Source organism: Zootoca vivipara, chromosome 15 (assembly GCF_965207765.1).
Source record: "Zootoca vivipara chromosome 15, rZooViv2.hap1.1, whole genome shotgun sequence".
NCBI lineage: Eukaryota > Metazoa > Chordata > Lepidosauria > Squamata > Lacertidae > Zootoca > Zootoca vivipara.
Genome location: NC_142598.1, coordinates 13336838 through 13355247, shown reverse-complemented (window position 1 = coordinate 13355247; position 18410 = coordinate 13336838). Strand labels below are relative to the sequence as shown.

Genomic DNA, 18410 nt, shown 5'->3' with positions numbered 1-18410 from the left:
TGTGTGTGTGTGTGCTGCTTAGGCTGGAGTCGCAATGAAAAACGCCTGGCAGAGCAATGGAAAGAGGAGTGCTTAGGTGTTGCTTGGGACAAAATGTTACCTCACAGACCCCCTACTTGTGACACTATTTGGCTGGACCTTTGGGACATATTGATGGAACCAAGGTGAAGCCTATTGGGCATGGAAAGTGGGCAGAAGGGGTAATGGCAGCAGCTACCGTAAATAAAAAAGCAAGGCTGGCCCATCCATTAGACAAAGTGAGGGAAGTGGGTGGCACTGTGGTCTAAACCACTGAGCCTCTTGGGCTTGCTGATCAGAAGGTTGGCAGTTCGAATCCCCGTGATGGTGTGAGCTCCCGTTGCTCTGTCGCAGCTCCTGCCAACCTAGCAGTTCGAAAGCACACCAGTGCAAGTAGATAAATAGGTACCGCTGCAGCAGGAAGATAAATGGTGTTTCCATGTGCTCTGCTTTCCATCACGGTGTCCCATTCAGCCAGAAGCGGTTTAGTTCTGCTGGCCACATGACCTGGAAAACTGTCTGCAGACAAACACCGGCTCCCTTGGCCTGAAAGCAAGATGAGCACCGAAACCTCATAGTCGCCTTTGACTGGACTTAACAGTCCAGGGGTCCTTTACCTTTTTTAGGACAAAGTGAGGTGACTGCTTCAGGCAGCAGGATCCACAGGGGCCGCAGATCCCGATGTGTAACTTTATTTTCCCCTCCTCTTGTTCCTGATTCAGATCTCGACCATGGGAGCCAACTCCTCCGCCGAGGTCTCATTCCAAATAAAATATTTGAGGGGACCAGGGCCCCCCAAAGTTGATGTGCATTGATGGTGTGTGCACACAGCATCACTCGATTGGGGGGCTTACCTGGCCCCCTCAATATGTTATTCCAGTTGGCTCCCCTGATCTCCACTCACCCCTTCTTTCCCAGTGTGAAGGGGGTGCCATTTTCTGATTTGACTCAGGTGCCAAAATGCCTTGTGTGGGAGCCAGTGTGGTGTAGTGGTTAAGAGCGGTAGACTCGTAATCTGGGGAACCGGGTTCGTGTCTCCGCTCCTCCACGTGCAGCTGCTGGGTGACCTTGGGCTAGTCACACTTCTCTGAAGTCTCTCAGCCCCACTCACCTCACAGAGTGTTTGTTGTGGGGGAGGAAGGGAAAGGAGAATGTTAGCCGCTTTGAGACTCCTTCCCGTAGTGATAAAGCGGGATATCAAATCCAAACTCTTCTTCTTCTTCTTCTTGTAAAAGAGGAACCCCTCAGCTTTTCGGGAGCGGGCGGCTTAAGGATTCCTCGTCTGTAGGAATCCAGTCTGGATGGGTTGAATCAAACCTGCTGCGGTTCCTTCCCACCTATGGTTCCCAACGTGGGGCACATGCCCCACAGGGGGGCAATTCGATTTTTAAGGGGGGGCAATTTGAGAATGTTTATTTTTTATATTTTGTTTATTGGTTTTTCACAATTTTATAAATTTTAACTTTAACCATTTCAAATATTAAAACAAAAGGTTCTTTTGAACCCTTGGACCTCCTTCCTTCCCTCTATGTATTCCATATTTAAGATTAAAGTTTCTGCATCTTTTGCCATTGTCCATCTGTTATATAACCATAGTTACCGCAGTTAATTCCATATTTCAAGTGTCATTACATCCCTGCCACTGATTTTAACTGTTTACAACGGTCTTTTAAATAAATTAAGAATTTACTCCAGTCTTTTAAAAATACTTGATCAATTCGAGAATGTTTAGATCAAGTTAATGGCCTTTTAGGCTTCCTTCAAGTGAATAGGAGGCATAGCTGCCAAGTTTTCCCTTTTCTCGTGAGGAAGCCTATTCAGCATAAGGGAATTTCCCTTTAAAAAAGGGGAGAACTTGGCAGCTATGATAGGAGTTCACTTTTTGAATAATAAGAATTATATGTCATGGGGGCGGGGTCATTAGGATTTTAGAGATGCTTAGGTGGGGCATGGCCAAAAACAGGTTTGGAACCACTGCTTCCCACCAAAGTTGCTGGGACTTTCTCCCCACCCCCTTAGAGATGGGAAGGTCTGGGGGGAAACTCCTGTAGAACAGGGTGCTTTTCCCCCCAGAAAAACTGAAAAAACAGTTTGATATACAGTACAGTACAGTAGTTTGAATATTACACACACTTTTAAAAAAACTGAAAAAACTGGCTGGGGGGGGGAACACGGGGGAAACTGTTTTGTTTTTTTCAATTTTTTTGTCCCCCCCCCCAGGCCTTCCCATCTCTACTCTCTCCTCCCAGGCCACTTGCCCCCGTCCCCATCCCGGCTCAGCTCGCCTCTCTCCCGCCTGAGCTGCCGATTCCGCGCCTGGAGCCAGACCAGCGCTCCCTTCTTCGGCCGGCCCCTGCGTCCCGCCAGCAAGCCAGCGCCACAGACGACCCTCCCTCCCTCCCTGTCTCGCCTGCGATGATGGGGCGGTGGGCGGGATGGAGGGAAGGGAAGACGGAAAGAAAGAAAGAAAAGGCGAAAAAGAAGGAGGGGAGACGGGGAGGAGCTGCGTTTCCCTCCAGCATCCGCGGCCGCCGCCTTCCCAAGCCCACAGAGGGAGAGAGGAAAAGGAGCAAGCAAGCAGCCCGCCGCCTTTCCCCCTTCATAACTCCGGCAGGGCGCCCGAAAAGGAACCAGCAAAGATGGTGAGGGGAGGCCTGTGGGAGAGAGGAGGATGCGAGGCAAGTTTCCACCTCATCCTCCGGCGCAGACTAAGCTTCTCTTTCTTTTTCTTTCTCTCTTTCTCTCTCTCAGTTGCAGCTGTGGAAGAGCCTCGCCGTCGCCGTCCTGGCGGGCACCGTCTTGGGGCTCCTAGCGGAGGTAGGAGATGCGAGGCGGGAGGGAGGGAAGGAGGGAGGGAGAGGCCGCTTTCTTGGCGCGGCCAAGCCGGCGCCCCGAGGACCGTTTCAGCCAGGCAGAAAGAACTTCGCTGGGCTTGGGGAGGAAAGGAGGGGCTTTGAATTCCTGAGGCCGGTTTTCGGGAAAGGCGCCCGGCTCCCAGCAGCGCATGCCCGCCTTCCTGAGGGGAAACAAAAGCGGGAAGGGCTGGAGGCGGGTGGGAGAAAATCGGATACAGTACTCGGGAGGATTTTTTTCCAGCAAGCAACAACTTTGCAAAAGAGAGTTATAGGCTACAGTGGTATCTTGGTTCTCAAACTTCATCCGTTCTGGAACTTCATCAGTTCAGAAACCAAAGCGTTCCAAAACCAAGGCACGCTTTCCCATAGAAAGGAATGCAAAACGGATTAATCCGTGCCAGGCTTTGGAAAACAACCCCTAAAACAGCAGTTGAACATGAAATTTGCTATCTGACGAGAGCATGGATCCATAAAATGTAAGCAATAAACGAGGTACTTGCAGTCACGCAATCAATCAGTAGCTGAACTGGGTTCCACACAGTCACAAAAACAAAAAGAGAGAGCCGCAGCAACGGAAACGTAAAATAAATAGCAAAACCAGACAAACCTCAGTGTAACACTCAAATTGGAAGTGTGGCACTCAAACCGGGAGCGTGGCACTCAAAATGTAAGCGTAACACTCAAAACGGAGCACATTCGGCTTCTGAAAAAAGTTTGCAAACCGGAACACTTACTTCCGGGTTTTCAGTGTTTGGGTTCAAAGTTGTTTGAGTACCAAGGGTATTCAAACTTGAGAACCAGGGTACCACTGTAGTTATGCTTCCATGTGGAAGAGAAGATGGGTTTCCTTTCTTTTAAGAAACAGCTTTTCTTCTTTCCTTTGGGGGGAAGCAATCCTCAGCTTCACAGTGAGGTGCCTTAAAGAGACCCCATGAGCCAAATGAGGTCTCAAAGGTCTCATCAGAAAGCCTTGGCGGTGCCACCACCTCCCTGCTTTTTTTTTTTAATTGGAAGCCTTGCTAGAGGAGCATCTGCTCCTCCACAAGTATTTTCGCTGGGACTCTTCTCTCTTTCAAAAGCCAAATGTTTTGCTTGACCAGGAATGAAGGAATGGTGTCTGAATCCCCAGAGTTGCAGCCTCCCTGAAAATGAGGTCAGAGGCAAAATATTTGATGATTACGGCTGAGAAATGTGGAAGTGATTTAAAGAAAATAAACTCAAGCTGCTGTGGGCTAGTGGGCAAAAAGGACAGAATATGCATTATGGAAATCGGAGGTCCCTAGTGGGTTGCCCGCTGCCCCTTTTTTAATAGATTAGCTGCAGATGGTGAATTCGGCTCTGGACCGGTAACAAAACAGAAATAAAGGCTTTCGGTAAAAGGTACCAAAATATGACACTGATACCATATGCTCCCCAGTTCTAAGTGATGATATGTTTAAGGGCGCTGCTACCACGTTTAGTTTCCTTTGGATAAGAGAAAGCTGGGTACTTACGTTGTCATTGTAATATTTGTCCTGTCCCCCCTTCAAAAAAACCCAACTTGCAAACTTATTTAAGTGGAGGAAAACAGGCGCTTCCACCCCCATATTCTACCCCACTCTCAAGTACAGTTGTACCTCTGGTTGTGAACACGATCCATTCAGGAGGCCCGTTCGCAACATGAAAAGACCGCATCCTGAACATAGCTGTCAACTTCCGGATTGGAAAATAAGGGATTAGCAGCGGCACGGCACCGGAAGTCGCTTCTGCGCATGTCTAGACATGCGCAGAAGCGACTTCTGGTGCCGGCTCTGCCTGATTTCCAGCGCACAGACATGGGCAGAGTGGCACCGGAAATCGGTTATGCACATGTCCAGACATCTGCAGAAGCGACTTCTGGTGCCGGGCTGCCTGTGTCCACATGTCTGGGCACCAGAAATCGCTTCTGCGCATGCCCAGGCATGCGCAGAGGCAATTTATGGCAGCACTCAGCGAGCTAAGTGAGTGAGCAGCCAGCTGGGAGCCGGGACATTTACGCAGCTGACGAGCCTCCCTGGCCGTCAGGAGCTACTTTCTTATAAATCCGGGGGATTTACGGGATATTTTGCAATTCGGGATAACAGCGGGAAACGGATTTAAATACAGGGGTTTCCCGCGAAAAACGGGAGAGTTGACAACTATGATCCTGAAGCGCCGAATCTGCACACGCGTATGACGCATTTCGGCGCTTCTGCACATGCGTGCGTGCCGAACCTGGAAGTAACCCGTTCCAGCACTTCCGGGTTCGGCGCGGGACGCAACCTGAGAAGACATAACCTGCAGCGGATGTAACATGAGGTATGACTGTAAAAGCTTCTCCAAGTGCCTGGCAGAATATTTTAAAACACAGCTTGAAAAATGATACATGAAAAAAACCAGAATTGTCTATGACTTTTCCTTTGGGCTGTTCTTCCATCGTGGGACTCAAAGCAATGGGCACGTGGCTCCCAGAGAGCCTTTTGTCCTGGCATACCTGCTTAGCTTCAGCAAGGAGGTTGACTCATGTGCTTTCAAACTACGCCCTGAGACCAGAGAACACAGCAGAAGAGGAGCCTATAAAAAAGAGGCTATCAGAGTCCTGGTCAGGCTGATGGGAGCTGGAGTCCAGCAACATCTGAAGGGCTGCAGGTTCCCCATCCCTGATCCAAAAGGTCTGAGGGACACTGGACTGCCCCCCTGGTGAAAAAGTTTGCTGACCCCTGGCATAGGCAAATAAAAAAGTTTTCACTTGTCACTAGGAAAACTTCTGGCTAGGCACCTGGCAAGGCTCCCTGATGAGAGAACCTAAATTGTCTCCAAAGGGCTAATGACAGCTTTTGCAGGATGCTATTGCTGTGCCATCACAGTGAGTAGGGATGAGCCCTGAGTAAGCATAGGATTCCTCCCGAGCTTTGTTCCTTGTTCAGCATGCCTCCACCTCTGCCGACTTTTTGTCCTATGTCCTGGCAGTGCTCCACTGGCGTAGGTGTAGAGTCTTCTGCCAGTGGAAGAGGGCTGAAATGGCGGTGTGCTTGAGTTCACCATGTGCAGAGGACTTAGGAGTGATACTGATCAGGAGGTGTAACTTGAGAATAAGATCATTCTCTCTGCAAAGGTTGGGATTCCTTAGTGCACTCTTAAGTGTGTCTTGCTGGAGAGAGTTTTTCTTGGCCACACTCTCAGATTAATCCAGCAGTCTAGTCTGCTCCGCTGATCACCACAAGCTCCCAAATCGGGGAAATTGTAACACCGAAATGCCTCTAATGTCTTTGAAAGCAAGCAGCTTTTTCACCACTTGGTTTGAGCTGCTTTTGTGCAAAACCTTTCCAGTACGGTATGTAGCCAAGAAAGAATGTGCTACATATTGTGACCTCTTTGGCTGTAATTTGGCAGGAAGGTGCTTAGGAGTCTGGAAAATGTGACAGGTTGTGAGAACTCTTGGCTGTTCCTGAATAGCTCAGGGTGCTGTTGTTGGCAAGGATGGTAATGGCAAGGTGAACAAGAGCGCCTTTGATCAGTAAATTGCTTTATTTGCATAAGAAAAAGGTTTGTAACCAGATACCATATAATCTTCCTGCCAAAGTAATAGTACTCTTATTAAGTACATCAGTTTTTTCATCACATTCATAAAATGGTCAAGAGCACCATGCTCTGGACCTGTCTTACTGAGCGCAGCTATGTCTGCCTGTTTATGCCTTTGCTAAAATGGAATTGTTTAATCTGCTCTTAAACAGGAGGTAGCTTGTAAAGGAAAAGCTCATGCCGCCCATTGTTGGGTTACACTCCCTGGAGCCTTGAGTAGGCAAGCAAACATTGATCAGTGGCTGCAGTGCATGGTGTCTGGACCTGGGTGAACAGTGTGTGTTTCGGGGGAAGGGATTGGGAGAAAGGGAGTGGTGCTCTTCAAATGCTCTTGTTTCAACCTCCCTCCTGCTGTGATGGAGACAATACGTCCCCTGTCCCTGTAGGGAAGTTGCATTGGGACTCTGCGTGTGCAGTGACTGTTCTGTTCTGTGTGTCCAGGCTGTGATGCTGCAAGGGGAAAAGTGCTCATGAAGGCTTGGCTTTCACATCCATGGTTGGAATGGTGGGCCTGGCACTCACCAGCAGAGAGCTTTCCAGCTGACCCTTGCATCTCCGATGTGGAAGATGTGGATCTCAGCTGCTAAGGGAAGGGAGTATTGCTCCACCAGTACAGTTTGGTCAAGACAAAGTTCTCAAATGTATCAAAGAGTTGGTGGAGGGAGAGAGCTCTGCAGTAGTTACACGTTGCAATATCACATCCTCTTGTAAGAAGGAGACAGTTACTAATGCCCTTATCCTGTTGACCAGTCCCCCTGGCAGCTTTTAGAATCCAGGTCAAGCTCACACAAAGCAGGTCTCTCCCCTCCAAGGATCCTGTCTGTCCATTTCCCTGGGCTGTGCAAATAACCGCCCAAAGTGGGGGCATGAGCACTAGAAGGGCAGAACAGGAAAAAAAATATCTAAATAAATAAATACAACTGGATAAGCAGGAGCCAAAGTTATATCAAATAACTGACTTCCGTGTCGGCATGCAACTGGACAAATTCATCTGCAAAGTGTCTTACAAATTGGCCACAAAAGGCTACTGAGTGGACCAAGATGTAGCAGGCATGGGTGTACCCACTGCGGGGCGGGGGGGCAGCTGCCCCCTAGAAGCAGGGCGGTGGGCACACCCATGCTTCTCCCCCCACCTTCTTCTCGGCAGAGCTTCAGAGGTGACGCCGCTTCGCGGCACAATAGTAGATCACCGCGGTCGGCGGGGACGCGGCTGAAAGCAAGCCTCCCCCAGGAGCACGGCAGCAGCGGGCCTAACCGCAGAAGCGCGGTGGCGCTTCAAAAGACCGGCGGGGGTGGAAACAGGCATCCCCCGCGCTAGGAGCTGCAGTGTGGGCTCGAACAAGGCTGCGCGCACCCACTCACAGCTGATTGGCGGGAAGCGCCCGCCCACGCGCACACCGTAGGGAGCACAGCAGCGCGACGGCAAGCCCAGCGGCCACGGAGGCAGCTGCCGGAGGCGAGGGGAGCAGAGCGCACAAACGGCACATGCCCCTTGGCCAGAAAAGCGCTGCCGCCACCACTCCCTTCCCATCAAGTTGTTTCCTAGGCACACTCCTTCTCTTTGCTTTTCAGTTTCTGTCGGCGCTGCTGCTGCTGTTTTCCTCGCTGTCCAGACTTCAAGGTGTGTGTGTGGGGGTTTCTGTAGCCCCACCCACATTCCCACTTCGTGGCCCCTCCCGTGCCTTGGCCCCGGCCCTGAACGACCATGGCTCCCCCCCCCCCGATTTGATCCTGGGTACGCCCCTGGTAGCAGGACTTTTGACTGCTTGAAAAAGCTCCATTAGGCAACTCTGTGCAGATGCAACGGCGGCAGAGAAGTGCTATTTCTTCACACCCATCACTACTACAGAGCTCAAACTCATTCCAGGTCTTCCCCAGCACTAAACATCGCCCCACTTGTTTCAGCAGGAACGCATCAGTTAGGAGGTAGTTGCAGTGAACAACTGATGGAGGGACAATGCTGCCATCTAGCTGTTTTTCCAAATCAGTTCTCAGACTCCTCCCACATCCTTCGGTGATGCTCCACTGCCATCTTTTGGAGCCTGAGTATCCTGGTCCACCAGACCAAAGCAGGGCAGGTATACTGAAGAAGGACATCAAAAACACCAGAGTGATCAGTTCTAGTGATAGAGCAAGATGAGCGCCGCAATCCCAGAGTTGTCTGCAACTGGAGCTAACAGTCAGGGTTACCTTTACCTTTTTTAACTTACAGCATAGCCTGTGCCGTCCCATTGCCTTTACAGGTGCAGGATGGACACTGCAACTATGAGATGTCGCTGTGACTAGTCTGCACCCAAGCAAATGTTTATACATTTTTTATACACAAAGCATATGCCACTTTGGCCAGGACTTTGCATCACTTCACTTGACCAGATGAGGGCATAGGTGGCAAATACCCAAATCTTATAGATAGTCCCCCTTTCTGGGCTCAGAGCCCAGCACCCCAAGCACACAGATAAGGTTAAAGCAAACCAATTAGCTTATATCAAAACAAGTGAATACAAACATATATTCATAAACATTAACATTCTTGCATGGCAGCGGGTTGGACTAAATGACTCTAGGGATCCCTTCCAACTCTACAGTTCTATGATTTTATATAGGAGCTCATCGTTACAGCAACCATCAGTTAATTGTGGGGCTATCTAGATTACCAAGATGCAGAGCTTCTGGAGCAGTTCGCTGTGGGTTCAACGCACTGAGTGAATCTGTAAGTGCCTTAACTTCTCCTGTGTGTTAGCAACACATCTTGAATGTGCGTGTGATAGGGAGTTGTGTGCATATGCAGGAATGTGGCTTCCTGTGCATGAAGATGTTCTACTTTAGTTGCCTCCCTGATCCCTTTTTTGTATTTCAGGGTCACTGTCATTGTTTGGGTCAGAGGGCCCTAGTAGTTTGATTTTTGACCTGGAATTTTTATCAACACTGTGAGTAAATTTAGTTTTAAAGGTGGTCTTAGGATGCAATCATAACCACATTTATTTGAGAGGGAGCTCCACTGAACACAGTGGAACATACACCTGAGTAAGCATACTTAGGCATGCATTGTTGTGTTGCATGACACACACCTGCCACTAGTGGTTGTGTGTTTGTTGGTTGAAGTGGTAGATGTCTAACACATGTGAGGTGAGGCTGGATTGCTGGTCTGCTCCTAGCTGGCATTAAATGATATACGGTAAGGTCTGATCCTGAAGAGCCATACGAAGATGATGCAGGTTCTATGAAGCTCATGGCTGTCTGTCAGGGTTGCAGTGATTATAAAATGGAGGAGAAACCATGTAAGCTGCCTTGAGCTCCTTGGAGGAAAGGTAGGATATAAATATAAAGAATAAGATGGTTTGAGGCCAGTTTTCTGGGAAGGCTTCAGAAGAACTGAACTGGAAAACAACTGGTGAGGAGGGAAAAACACTTCTGCAGAGTGACCTAAGCCTGCTACCTGATCTTCACTTCTGTTTCCAGAGTTCTTATATTGGGCTGGAGCTTTTGAGAATATTAAGAATATGCAGATTCAATGTTCTTATCTGACCTTTTACATAAACAATTTGATGCCTTCAGATTGTTCCAAGAGTGGTTTTTTTTAAAGGCTAGGCATTGAGATTAGATCCTCATTAAAATGTGTTCCGATTTCCTACGTTTAGCACATGGAATGGTAGATATGGAAAGGGTTTTTAATTTAAGTTCGTAGCATTTTAACATTTTAGTAGAGGCACTGCAAGGGGAAGAAGCTTCCAGCATTTGATTCTCCATTGTCTTTGCGGCATTCATGTGTTTAAACTGTTTTGTGCTAGAAAAGTTTCAAAAGCTGCTAAGAGAGGAATAAAAAACTTTGCTGTGACTTTCCCTGTACATATTTGCAATATTGCCTTTTAAAGGGCATTCCAATCTGCTGACAGAGTTGGGGAGCTGCATGTTCCACTGTGCTGGATTTTGCAGCTAGATCCTTTTGGGAGGCTCTTGCTCCTTTGAAACAATGGTTTCAGCCCGTGTGACCATGTAACTCTGGTATGCTCTGATTGGGCCAACCTCCTGGAGACTTGAGATCTGACTGAATAGGCAGCGACCTCTTTCCTCCTGGGGGTGTATTTTGCATTTGGTTTTTGTTAGAAAGTATGAGAGCCAAGAATGCAAGATGTAAGGCGGGTGGAGTTTGTGCTTGGCTGGTCTCGGAAAGTGAAGCAGGGTGGGGAAACATTTATGACAAGCTGGGAAAACATTGTCAGAGTTGGGACATTTTAATACGGAAGCTTCGTGGGGTGCTTTAAAAACTAATAGACTCAAAGCTGTTATTTCCCCTTTGCTCAGACGGTTGTGAAGGGGGTTGGCATTAATGCCAGTCTCCTTGTACTCCAGGTCACAATAACACACACAACAAGAACACACACAGATGCACAGACCTGGCCCTTCTGTTTTGAGAGATGGCTCTGAATGAACAATAAAAACTTCCCTGCCTAATTTGAAACGCACACCTTAGTAGCCTTAATACTTTCTGTGGTCACACTAATGCATCTTGGCTCGTGAAATTTTGCTTAGAGAGCAGAGGTTAACTCTGCCGTTTTCTCTGCTTCTCAGACCAACTTGTGCTAATGGGTGGGGAAGCTGTGGTTATCCAGATGTTGAATGGCAACTCCCATTAGCCCCAGCCAGCATGGCTGACAACATCTGGAAGGCCACGGCTTCCCCACCCCGACTTACGCTGACTACTTGGCTTGTCATGGCCGATCCTCTCAAAGTGGCCTTTTGCCAACAGGAGACCACAGCCTAGTGCTTTAACTGCTGTGCTTCCCAATAAATAAAAAAGACATCCTTTGTTTAATTTTAATTTTGAGGAAGATATATTAGGACAGCAGCAGACCAGATTGATGGAAAAGCTGCAACATTTAAATTTGTGCATGTAACCACGTAGTTTAGAATCTATTTTCTGGCAAAGGCACTGAGAAGGTGTCAATAGCTTTTTGGATTGACACCTGCCTGCTAAAGTCAACAAATCGCCCACAAAGGCCTGTTCAATCTGCTAGTGATCTGTGGCTCTTCTGATATTTCTGGAGCTTTTAAGATCTGTGAGAAAGCAGCAGTTATTGGATGCTGTTTTGTGGTTTTTACCTCTTAATGTTTTTATTTCATTGTTGGCCACCCAGATAACTTTTATTACTGGGCAGGATATCAATGTAGTAGCTAAATAAAAGACACAGTCTTTATCTTAAGGAGGCTTCTCTCCCCCACAACAAAATATTTTTTTCTTTTATGCCTTGCAGGAAGAGCCGATGAGCAAATCTAAAATCTGTGCTAATGTCTTCTGTGGGGCTGGCCGGGAGTGTGCTGTGACAGAGAAGAGTGAGCCAACTTGTCTCTGCATTGAGGTAAGCGAAGTCCTGGGACTGCTGAGATTAAAGGCTGATGTCATCCCAAATGTGGAGAACCAGCACACCTAGAGGTGGTGACTAACATGTGCTTCCTCCTGCTTCCTCTATATTACTATGGATTTTCTGCACGTAGGTTTGAGCCTTCTTTCAAGGTACAGTCGTACCTTGGATCCCGAATGCCCTGGAACTTGGACATTTTGGCTCCCGAACACTGCAAACCCGGAAGTGATTGTTCTGGTTTGCGAATGTTCTTTTGGAACCTGAACGTCCGACGGGGCTTCTGTGGCTTCTGATTGGCTGCATGAGATTCCTGCTGCAGCCAATCAGAAGCCACAATTTGGTTTTCGAACGTTTTGGAAGTCGAACGGACTTCCAGAACGGATTCTGTTTGACTTCCAAGGTATGACTTTAGCCCTTTCATTGTAGCAACGTCACATTTCCTGAGCACTTAACATCACATCCTTTTATGCTGCTTCCCTCCAAATCATTTTGGTCTTCTGACTCGTGTGTGGAGTATACCTAGCAAATCGTCATAAGCACCTATTTGATGCAGCCTGTGACTATGATTATCATTATTAGTTGTTGTTTCACTAATGTAGGTTTCCCTAATGTGCATTTGCCCACAATATATGTTGCCCACATTATAGCAGGAAGCAACTGAAGAAGAGGAGGAAGATGTAAATAAGCACAAATGGGGGAGACTAATGCTTTCAGTCCAGTAAATTACACGTAGTGGGGCTTAGTTTTCCAAAAAGGATGAGAACTAAAGCAATAAGCCATGGGTAGGCAAACTAAGGCCCGGGGGCCAGATCCGGCCCAATCACCTTCTAAATCCAGCCTGTGGACAGTCTGGGAATCAGTGTTTTTTTACGTGAGTAGAATGTGTCCTTTTATTTAAAATGCATCTCTGGGTTATTTGTGGGGCATAGGAATTCGTTCATTTTTATTTTTAAATATAATCTGGCCCCCCACAAGCTCTGAGGGACAATGGACTGGCCCCTTGCTGAAAAAGTTTGCTGACCCCTGCAATAAGCTAAGACAAGGATAACCAGTGCTTTCCCCCCCTTTTTAAAAATGTTTAGGGGTACTCACATTTTGACTCAATAAAATCACCATTTTATAGTACAAATCGAGGAAAATAAAGATACTGTATATTCCTGCATATAAGACTATTTTTTAACCCAGGAAAATCTCAAAAGTCGGGGGTCATCTTATACGCCGCGTCGTATTTCTTATACGGCGAGTATATCCCAAACTCTATATTTTAACTGGAAAAGTTGGGGGCTGTCTTATATGCCCAGTCGTCTTATACGCCGGAATATACGGTAGTAAATGGACAAAAGTACAAAGATTCACAAAATGTTTAGGGGTATGCATCCCCCCCCCCAGAAAAAAAGCACTGGGGATAGCTAAAGGCTTTGTGGAAGATTTGAGGAGGGATTTGAAGAATGAGAGGGCAGGCGTCTTCTAATCAGGGAAGAAAAGCACTCGGCAACAGTGTATGCATATGATTTTATCCTGTATGTCACTTGCCCTATTCAGGCCCTCCCTGAATTAGTTTAAGAATTCATGAGCGTTGGGACCATAGCTGCCAAGTCTCCCGTATTCCCTGGGAAACCCCCATTTTTCCAGCTGTTCCCAGCCGAAAAAACAGATTTTTTTGTTTTTCCCCGGTTTATTCTGGTGCGGCGGCCATTTTGGAACTGGGCGAAGCATGCTCAGAAGCGACTTTTGATGCTGCTTTGCCCAGTTCCAAAACGGCTGCAGCGCAACTTCTGGTGCGGTGGCCATTTTGGAACAGGGCAGAGCAGCATCAAAAGTAGCTTCTGAGCATGCTCCGCCCAGTTCCAAAATGGCGGCAGCGCTACTTCCAGTCCAGTCCCTTATTTCTCAGGCCGGAACTTGACAGCTATGGTTGGGACAAACTTAGACTGTAAAGTTAATCTCATCAAAACTTAGACATGCCTGGATCCTTTGTTTCTGTTTGTTGATGAATTATTCATTTGTGCATTGTAACCCTTGATCTGATTACATTTCCCCACTGTGGTGCCAATCCAAATTGGACCCCACATGTCTGCTATTTGTAGTGGGTGGGGAAGTTCCCACTATTCAGGAAGGAAAATCCTGCACTCAGGGGCAAACTGTGATTCACTGAAATGTGTATCGCCTGTGTGAAAGTGCTTATCTTTATGCCCTGTGTGTCTCCTTCCACCTTTAGAGCCTAGTTATGTTAGATCTGTCTTTTTGTTGCTGTTGCAGAGATGCAAGCCTCACAAAAGGCCAGTTTGCGGCAGCAACGGCAAGACATACCTGAACCATTGTGAGCTGCATCGTGATGCTTGCCTCACTGGCTCCAAAATTCAGGTGGACTATGATGGCCACTGCAAAGGTAAGTCCAATCCTTGGGGAGGGATATCTTTGGAAACAACTCCTACTCCGTAAGACTGAGGCTAGAGGACATTAGAATTCAATCTAGGCTTGGGAATTCTGGCACCAGATATCCATTTTGGTTTTTCAAAGGCACATGACTTAATGTGCCACAACATTCCATGCCTGTTTCCACTGAATATTGCTGCTAAAGAGTGCCACTTCTTGTGGTCAACAAAGCAAGGAGCCAGTTGTCACTGTGACATTAGACGTTTGGCGCAACCCATTACAGTGCAGCCCTAACTGTGGGGCACTACGGTGAAAAAAACATTGTTCTCTGGTCTTGTGAGACAGAATAGTAACAAGGAAATAGAGGAAGATATGGGAAGTAATGTCAATAGTAGGTGGAATTTACAATCTGTAGTCAGCTGTCAGAGACATGGCCCACAGAGGGGAATATGGCAGAGGGGGAGAGAAAGAGGCAGAGGAAAACAGAAGGCTGCCTGTCACTTCCCAAAGGAACACTGAGATGCAGGAGCAGGAGGCAGGTGGTAGTAGCGGGTTGGATTCAACTCCAGAGGAGGAGGAATTGGCTGCACCTGAGTCTCCCAGAAGTAGGTGGAGCAAGCAATTACAGCAAAGGAAGACCAGCTGGAAGCGGAGGTGGGCTCTGCATATATCTGGCCTTAGACGGGGCTGGAGGCCAGTTGAGTCAACTGACTCTGATAGTGAAGAATGAACTGTGGGAGAATCTGTTTGCTTGTAAGCCTGTAATTGCCAAATAAAGCTAAAGGAGTTAAACTGCCAGCTTGCTGTGTCGTGTGTGTTAGAGATAAGCTAAACCTAACATCAGCCATACCAGGGATGATTTCCTTGGAGCTTGGCTGAGTGTTTGGAGGCTGAACTCGGGTGGAAGAAATGGAAGTGGGAGCCCTAGATGCTAGATGCTACTGAGTCCTGCCACATGAATGTTCCTTGCAATACTGCAAGGGACAAACTATGTTCATTTACAATACTTGTATTTCCACCTGACCTCCAGTGCAGCTGACAGTAAGTGGGAAAACACATCACCATCACCATCATGTTCCAAAATCAAAAGTTGGGCAATAATTTTAATGGGGGTCAACCAAAATGCCAAGAAAAGGATGTTAAACTTTTGGGTAGTTTACTCAAGGGTTGCCAGTGCAGTGCCACTTGAGCACCATTGCACTCTAGGCAAGACACCCAGACTCTGAACTAAGGTGGTGGGTGGGTGGGTGGGTGGGTGAAGCCCTATTGCACAAGGAGAACTTATTGAATTGATGGGATGGGTTAGTTGAATACTGCCCCCCTACCCCCTGCAATGTCTAGGGGAGATATGAGATGTACTTCAGGAAAACCATAGATGGTTACGGTACCTTCAACCTGAAGTTTTCTTATTTCTTCCTGTAAATAGAGAAGAAGCCAGAGAACTCCGCTGCAAGTCCAGGTAAATATGCCTTTGCCTGTGCTGTGCAATCTGTGGGCTGTTCCTCATGTTACATTTGTTCAATATAGGTCAAAGGAAGAGTGTCCGAATGCCCTTCAAGTGCAGATCCTGTCTGGAATAGTGTTTACAGAGTGGAACTTCTATATCCCAACTGGTTATGAGTCACCTTCCTCATTGCCTCTTTTAACATATTGTTAATATCTCACTCATGGGCATGACACTCTTCTCACGAAAGTGGTTAAGCTACATTCTATATCTTGAGCCACAGTGTTTACTTCATGTGCAAGATTCAAAGATAAGGGAATTTGTGTCTCCCCCCCCCCCCAATTTACCTTTTCTTTTCTGTTTTTAGTCTCAGTTCAATTGCAGTTGGCTACTGTGCCTCACCAGGCTAATAATAAAAAACAATAATAGAAATGTGCCAAGTAGAATGTGAAAAATGAAGCCTAGCTGGTTGACTGAGGATCAGTGGAGAATGGCAAAAGAGATTTTGCCTTCTGTCTGCTCCTGAACTGTCACCTTTAATTTTCTGGATTACCAGACTGAAGAAATAAAACATAGCATTTATTTTGTTCATCTTTCCCATTGAAAATAGCACTGTGCATAATCAGTGGTAGTTTCTCATGTGTCTCAACAGCAGAGGAAAATAAACGTGGCCTATCACTCCACAAGCTGGGAGACTTGGGAGTCTGCTGATTTCTGATCCATTTTCCACTGGAGATGAAGAGAAGTTGCTTTGCTTCTTGCCTGCCATCTAGCTGCCTCCCCCACTTTCAATTCATTGTATCTCTCTGACATTCCTGGTCCAACTCTCCCCTTTTCTTGTCACTCAATAGTTGTCTGTTACCAGACTGACCGAGACGAACTCCGGCGTCGTGTCATCCAGTGGCTTGAAACTGAGATCATTCCTGATGGCTGGTTCTCTAAAGGCAACAACTACACTGAAATCCTGGACAAGTACTTCAAGGTACAGATGGCAGGAGAAGAAAAATAAAAAACGGTGAACTGATGGAAGAGGTGGTTAGAGATTTGCTTCATAGTATTTGTTGTGACGTGGGGTTTGTGATTTCAGCTCTCTTGACATAACATGCTGGAGACAGTTCTCTAGTAACAACTCTTTATTAAAGTGAACAAGACTGACTGTGAGGGCAGGAAGGCTACATTTATAGGGACAGGGAACTAGCTAGAAGGGGATACATTTTGGAGGGAACAATATCAGGCAATAACAGTGCTGCCTTTTGGAGGGAACCAATAAGACAGAGGATCCAAATACAGCAGCTTAAATGAACCAATAGTAGCTGTACCCTCTGGAACCAAAAGGCAGTTACTTTATCCTAATGCAAATACAGACAATAATAATACAGAGATAAAATCCTTTGACTCAATACACAACACCCCTCCCCCCCTAGTGAGCACAGCAGACGTAATCCCTCAGGTACTGTGGGGTCCTACAACTTCTACTTGATCTCCTGACAACAGGTGTTGCAGGTTCTGGATTGGGTGTTACCTTTGGTGGAGGGGCTGCTATAGGGGTTTCGTCAGGAACAGATGGAGTCCCAGACATCTCAGGGTCCCCTACCTGTACCTCGTCATCCTGAGGACTAGCAGACCCTGGTTCATTTGCTGAAGCCCCTGGTGACTGCACCTCTGGGCCATCTTCACTCTGGTCTCGCAGCTGTGCGTCATTAGCCAGGGCTGAATTCTCTGACTCCTCCCTGCTGAGCGCCCGGCGCCTCAGCTGATCTATATGTCTCTTCCAAACTTGCCCATTTTCCAAGGTCACATAATAGGACACAGGTCCACTAGCCCGGGTGATCACACCGGCCACCCACCGCGGACCTCGTGAATAGTTCCTCACCCAGACCAGATCTTCAGGGGCGAGATACCTTGTTGTGTCAGTCTCAGCCTGGGGGGGTTGCTCTTGAATTACGGTTTGGCATTTTATCTGGGTGGACATAATCCAGCACCGTTACCAGTCTTCTACCTAAGAGCAGCTCGGCTGGTGACTTGCCCGTCGCAGTACACGGCGTCGCATGCTGCAAGAATAACATTCGCGCAATGCGAGCCGACCAGTTACTCTCCATTAAGCGCGCAATGGATTCTTTGGCTGTTCTTACCATGCGCTCAGCCTGCCCATTGGAGGATGGGTGAAAGGGCGTGGATGTGACCCCTCTTATGAAGTTATCAGCCAATAATGCCCTGAATTCTTGGGATACAAAAGCTGCCCCATTATCTGATACAATGGTCTCAGGTAACCCGTGGGTTGCAAACAGCTGCCTCAACACCTTGATTACGGCAGCTGATGCCATGCTAGGGACCATCGCCACTTCTAACCATTTGGAATATGCATCAACGATAACCAAAAAGACTTTCCCTTGGAATGGCCCAGCAAAATCTATGTGCAGCCGGCTCCAGGGAGTCCTGGACTGCTCCCACCAGTGGACTGGTGCTCTGGCCACTTCTGGCCGCACCTCTTGGCATGCCTTGCATGTTCGTACCCATTGTTCTATGTTCTGGTCCATTCCAGGCCACCACACATAACATCGGGCTAGCGACTTCATCCTGACCATTCCCGGGTGTCCCATGTGAAGCGTCTCAAGAACCCTGTTTCTCAGTGGTGCTGGGATGATCACCCTATCTCCCCATAGGAGACAACCCTTATGCATGGACAATTCGTGCTGCCTTGTCGCATAAGGCCTGAATTTTTCTTCATGCGGACCACCTGGCCACCCCCTCCCCACCCAAGTGAGCACACGGGAGAGA

At 47.6% G+C, this 18410-nt stretch overlaps 1 protein-coding gene across 1 annotated transcript in view; it reads left to right on the top strand.

Moving 5' to 3' along the window:
* The first annotated feature begins 2565 nt into the window (after nt 1-2565).
* Nucleotides 2566-18410, top strand: part of FSTL1 (follistatin like 1) — a 28965-nt gene continuing 13120 nt past the window's right edge. The window contains exons 1-6 of the mRNA XM_035141235.3: nt 2566-2660; nt 2770-2835; nt 11705-11809; nt 14072-14201; nt 15615-15647; nt 16484-16614. Of these exons, the coding sequence (XP_034997126.3) occupies nt 2658-2660; nt 2770-2835; nt 11705-11809; nt 14072-14201; nt 15615-15647; nt 16484-16614 (468 nt within the window). The 5' untranslated portion in view covers nt 2566-2657. The remainder of the gene's footprint in view (nt 2661-2769; nt 2836-11704; nt 11810-14071; nt 14202-15614; nt 15648-16483; nt 16615-18410) is intronic.